Raw genomic sequence first — 6,263 nt, 5'->3', positions numbered from 1 at the left:
AGGTTGCAATTGATTAATATCAGTTATTACTACAATTAGATTTATTTTATTGTTTTATTTTTTTTTGTTTTTTTTAGTGACAATGTTGAGTTCAAGACTGAATACAAGAAAAAATTTCGACCATTTTCCCAATATGATTATATTGAAGGAAGATTCAAACCTAAGAGAGAACCTGAGCCACAAATACTGCATGAGCTTGAAAATGAGCATCAAGATTCATGGTTCAGCGAAGTTATTGAGTTGAGGAAAAAAGCTGGAGAATATAAGGTTTAAATTAAATAATCAATATCTAAATTCACTGACAAAGTATAGCAGAGTGCATAAACTTCAATAATTTACTTCAAAATGGATTGTTAATTTTTTTATATATGACAGTACAATCATAAGTAATATAAAATAATTTGATTCTTCAAAGAAACCAAGTTAATAATTATATCTTTGTACCCTGCCCCTAAAATCAAGAAAATAAATATATGGCCTTCACAACTCCATAGCTTTTTAATTATATATATTTATTTTGTTTGTTTCAGTTTTGTTTTGTTGTTTAACGTTTCAATGTACTTTAATTCTGTTATTCTACATAAAATAAGACCTATGTTTGAAATATATACATACATGTGTATATGAGTAATGATGAAATACTTACATATGTTCTAATTTCTCAATTAATTAAATGATTTCTTTTGTATTCAAGCATCGTGGTTGGGGTACTGAGTTAGTACCTGAACATATTGCCGAGTTATACAATAAACAGATAACTCTATGGGAGCAAGTTTCTAGAAGAAGTTCCCTGTCTGCCCTTTCCTTAGCATCATCTACTCATCGTTCTATTACTAAAGAAGAAAAAGAAAAAGAAAACAATAAGAAAAGTTCACCAACCAATGCATTTTGGCCAGAAAATGTTATAAAATATAGTCAAAAGGTACAAAATCAATCTAAGCTAGATTAAAGTAATTATGTCTATTCATAAATTCTTGTTTATTGTTTATATATATATATAGAAACAATATAGAATATAGAAAAAAGAAAAGAATAAAATCAAATGATGAGACAGAATTCATACCTGTTTTGACAGGAGCCAAAGACAGAGTTAGCCGTTTGTATTGGGAGGAGTGGGGTCTCATCATTTCATTTTATTCTTTTCTTTTTTCATCTCTTAATTTGTACTTTCTTTAATATTTCTTCTCTTATTTTATCTCATCATTTGATTTTATTCTTTTCTTTTTTCATCTCTTAATTTGTACTTTCTTTAATATTTCTTCTCTTATTTTATCTCTTATCTATCTGTTTCATTTACTATTTACAACATTTAATTTTTCTTATTATATTTCACTTTTCATTGTATACCACTGTTATTTTCCACTTTTTTTTTTTTTTTTTGTAACTATGTCAAGTGTTTGTATCTTTTTTAGCCCTGACGAAGCCCTACAACGTGGGGCGAAACGTTGGCTCAATAACAATAGTATAATTATTTACTAGTTGAGTTTTTTTTACCGCACCCGGACCATATTCCATTCATCTATACACACGGTCAATCAATAATCTTCCAGTTTTTATGTATACTATTTCATAACATATACAAAATTCATTATTAAAATGAAATTTTCAAACATTAAATCTCTCAAACTATGAAATCAGTGAAATAAAAAAGTTCAGGAAATGCTTCATCTCAGATATCAATTAAACATATATTTTGTGTTTAGACCTTTTGTTTTATCTTCAGATGATAAAAATATCGGCCAAATATTTATATTTATTTAGTTATATATAGTTTTTATGAACATTTTTTATTTTTATTTTAAAATAAAGTAAATTTTTAATATAAGCATCTAACATGCTGTCAAAATTGAATAAAAACATCAAGATATAAAGAAAAAAAAGCATTAGAAAATGAAATGGAATTCATTTATTTGTGACTACTATGAGATGATGACTATTAGAGTTAAACATTCAATAATTTAGTTCCAAAAGTGAATGGTATCTAAAAAGATTATAATTTACTGAGTCATACTAAAATGTTTTTATGAATAGATGAATGGAATATGGTCCGGGTGCGGTCAAAAAAACTCAACTAGTAAATAATTATACTATTTTTATTGAGCCAACATTTCGCCCCACGTTGCAGGGCTTCGTCAGGGCTAAAAAAGATACAAACACTTGACATAGTACAAAGCAGAAAAAAAGAAAAAACATAAGTGGAAAATAACCGGGGTATACAATGGAAAGTAAAATATAATAAGAGAAAATATAGGTTGTAAATAGTAAATGAAAAGGGTAATAGTAACTGATAGATAAGAGATAAAATAAGAGAAGAAATATTAAAGAAAGTACAAATTAAGAGATGAAAAAAGAAAAGAATATAATGAAATGATGAGACCCCACTCCTCCCAATACAAACGGCTCACTCTATCTTTGGCTCCCGTCAAAACAGGTATGAATTCTGTCTCATCATTTGATTTTATTCTTTTCTTTTTTCATCTCTTAATTTGTACTTTCTTTAATATTTCTTCTCTTATTTTATCTCTTATCTATCTGTTACTATTACCCTTTTCATTTACTATTTACAACCTATATTTTCTCTTATTATATTTTACTTTTCATTGTATACCCCGGTTATTTTCCACTTATGTTTTTTTTCTTTTTTTCTTCTTTGTACTATGTCAAGTGTTTGTATCTTTTTTAGCCCTGACGAAGCCCTGCAACGTGGGGCGAAACGTTGGCTCAATAAAAATAGTATAATTATTTACTATTTGAGTTTTTTTGACCGCACCCGGACCATATTCCATTCATCTATTCATAAAAACATTTTAGTATGACTCAGCAAATTATAATCTTTTTAGATACCATTCACTTTTGGAACTAAATTATTGAATGTTTAACTCTAATTCATAGTTCTCACAAATAAATGAATTGCATTTCATTTTCTAATGCTTTTTTTTTCTTTATATCTTGATGTTTTTATTCAATTTCGACAGCTTGTTAGATGCTTAAATCAGTATATATTTCTTCAAATCTTAATGTTAGCTTGAACTACTGTAAGAATTAAGCCTAATTATAGGCAAATTACTTACAGAAGAACCTTGTGGGGCTAACATAAGCCTTTCCCTTCTAAATTATTTCTGGCTGCTACCATATCAATTCTTCACCATCTTGAACTTTTTTATTAGTTCTACTTCTTTAATCTTAAGAATTAATTTGTTATTTTAATCATTAAAAAATAGCTTTTATAGTTCCTTTATTTATAAATCACAATGCAAACAAAACATACAAAATTTTCACTAGAAATTATTTTTTAAAACACAGATATAACTTGAAAAATATTTAACTAAATGTAAATACAATCACACCACTGAAGTGTGAGGTTATTTTTAAAAGCCACTTACAGTAAATAAAACTTCAGGAATCGTTTTTTACAATCTAGCCCAAAATATTTCTCCCCAACAAGAATAACATGCAACACTTAAGCTATGTGTTGTTGGCTACAAGGTTCTCCATAAAGTTGTCTTATAAATATATCACTTTTTTTTTTTTAAAGAAACTTCAGCTATTGAGCTAATTTAATTTCATAACCAATATAATAATACTATTAGTGATAGTTGGTATAACTGTAGATATGTGATGCTTGGCTGCAATGCTATAATATGTACTGCTTTTTGGAAATCACGAATTCTCTGTAAAGAAAAAAAAAGAATTAAAGTTGGATACTAAATATTACATACTATATATATATTATTTTCAATTTTAAAATACGTTTTCATCGGTAGTTCTATTGTTAATTTTACACTTTTTCACGCCAGAGAATTTATTTAATATAATATTATAATAATTAATATAAGTAAAATATATAGGGTAAGTGCAACAGTTATTGATAAGCCAACATTTGTTTGTAAATATTAAGAGTTTAGTGCCAACGACCATTTCAAAATTGGCACCAGTTGTAATAGTTGGGCTGTAAAGTTCAAAGGCTAACATAGAAAACATTTCTTTTTATTATAAAATTTGATTTTATTATTTAATATAGTTGCCTTCGAGGGCAATACAACTATTATAGCGTTCATACAATTTTTCGATACCATTTTTATTGTATTATTTGTCCTTAGCCTCATTTTCGGTGATTATCTCTTCATCGGCGCTAAATTTCTTTCCAGCGAGCATTCTGTTGGTCTGAGAACAGGAAAAAGTTGTGTTTAGTCGATTGTAAGCTCGCGCGGCACCCACTTTGCACTGAGCTTTTGCATACCCAAATATTCATTTACGATATGTCCAACAAGTTCCTTAGATATCTTTAGAGTCTCAGGTACCTCGATCAACTTAACTTTTCAGTCATCCAAATTTTTTTTTTTTTTATGTTTCCGTCGGTAACAGCCTCTTTAGGGCGTCCACTGCGCTCGTTTAAACTTAGCAAACCACTTCTTAACGGTTGATTTTCCTGGTACAGAGTCCGAAGAATGTTTATCAAGCCAAGCCTTGGCTTCAACAATTTTTTTTTTTTTCACCAAAAAAGCAATGCTTTATTTACACATGAAATTCCTTTTTATTAATTTTTCAAACTAACAAAAGTTGCTTCACTCAAAATGCTATATCTCACAAACTAATTGTCCGACAGCTGTGAAATTTATATAGGTGTTTTTTTAAGGTTAGGGCTAACTAAAAATGATATGGATTTAATATTAGTAGCGCCGTGTATGTGTCAGCCTATGAACTTTTCAGAATGAACTGTTAAGCTGAGGTGTTAGCTTACAACTGGCGCCAATTTTTAAACTGATGTTGCTGCCAAACTCTTAATATTTAAAAAACAAAGGTTGACCTCTCAATAACTGGTACACTTACTCTAATTAAGTATGTATGTATAGAAATGCCAAGGAAGAGTAAAAAGGACTTGGTATAATCTTAACTCCATCATAGCAACATTTGCTTGTAGCACACTTGGGAAATTGTTTGAGTGTATTTTTAATTCATAAAGTAATTTTATATAGAAAAACAGCATTGCTAGAATTTTCATTGTGTTAAATGAAGGGTATAACTTAAAAGCTATAGGTTTTGATGATCAAAATTTTTTGTGCGTTTATACAAGAACAAACAAACCAACTTAAAAGCTACAAAACTCCAGGCCTTTGTTTCAGGTTCTAATAACCGCCAAAGATAGGGTTGTATAGCCCTACCTTAATTTTAAATGAACAACTCATCATTTTCTGTAGCTCTGTTAAAAAAATAGGCATTACTATTGAATGAATTCTTGCATCCTGTTACTACCCCATTTCGAGTATGGCTGTGTGGTAAACAGTGGCCTCTCGATGGAACGTTTGTCTTCAGTACATCCGATTACTCAAATCTTACAATCAAGATTTAACATTAAGATATGTCCCTAAGCGAACCAGGCACAGGTTCGAACCTCAGCACTTAATCCATACCACTCATAGATTGATCTATGAATCATAGTTGATAGTACAGCACCAAGACACAGAACTCACTTTACAACTAGCCCATGGGATCCTCTCCTTTGCCTGAATTAGATTTTATCAGAAACAGTTTAGTCTGTGTGAGTGAACAATGGACAGAAAAAAGTGCATTTTTTTCAATCAAAAACACTCTGTTCTATATTGCACAAAGCACCTCTATATGTGAGAAGTAAATTAGAGAATTTTCATGGGCTGAGTTAAATGTAAGCCGACCCTTAAGATGAATCTCATTTTAGATAGACAAAAATTTCCTTTTTTTATTCCTGTTCCCATCCATGAAACTTATTATATCTACAATCTACTTGACTTTAGTTCATTTATATGATATTTAACCTTTAATCCCTATGAAACTAAACAATACCTAACTGCAATATTTCATTCCTTTCCGCTTCACCACTCCCTGGAATTCATTAACTCCTTCTTTAAATTGGACATGCTCTTTTTTCTACATGTTATCAACTTTTATTTTCTTGGAATTACCGAGAAAACAGTGAGTTTTCTGGGTATCTTTATACTAAATTTTCCATGGTTCTTTTTCAGATAAGTTTCTATGGCCCATTTCTCTCATCGACGACATCTCATCAATCTTTTGTATTCTTTCATTTGATACTTACAAATCATTGTTCGTCTATTCTTCTTCAGTATACATAAAATTTCCGTCCCACCTTTTTAACAACACATATAGCAAATAACTGATCCATGTATATATACTTGGCAATGTGAACCCATATTTTTATTTTATTTTATACCAGATCAGCCTGGTGTGCCTTACATGGTTGATATAACCGTTATATTACATATATA

At 29.5% G+C, this 6,263-nt stretch overlaps 1 protein-coding gene across 1 annotated transcript in view; it reads left to right on the top strand.

The window, feature by feature from the left end:
- Positions 1-77: 77 nt before the first annotated feature.
- Positions 78-6,263, top strand: part of LOC106691217 (DNA polymerase delta subunit 3) — a gene marked incomplete at both ends in the record, with an annotated part of 13,397 nt that continues 7,211 nt past the window's right edge. The window contains 2 exon segments of the mRNA XM_024364038.1: positions 78-267; positions 695-922. Of these exon segments, the coding sequence (XP_024219806.1) occupies positions 78-267; positions 695-922 (418 nt within the window).

This window comes from Halyomorpha halys, unplaced genomic scaffold (assembly GCF_000696795.3).
Source record: "Halyomorpha halys isolate HHAL.00 unplaced genomic scaffold, Hhal_1.1 Scaffold2163.1, whole genome shotgun sequence".
Classification (NCBI taxonomy): Eukaryota; Metazoa; Arthropoda; class Insecta; order Hemiptera; family Pentatomidae; genus Halyomorpha; species Halyomorpha halys.
The sequence above is the reverse complement of the archived record's forward strand: the minus strand, read 5'-3'. Positions and strand labels throughout refer to the sequence as shown.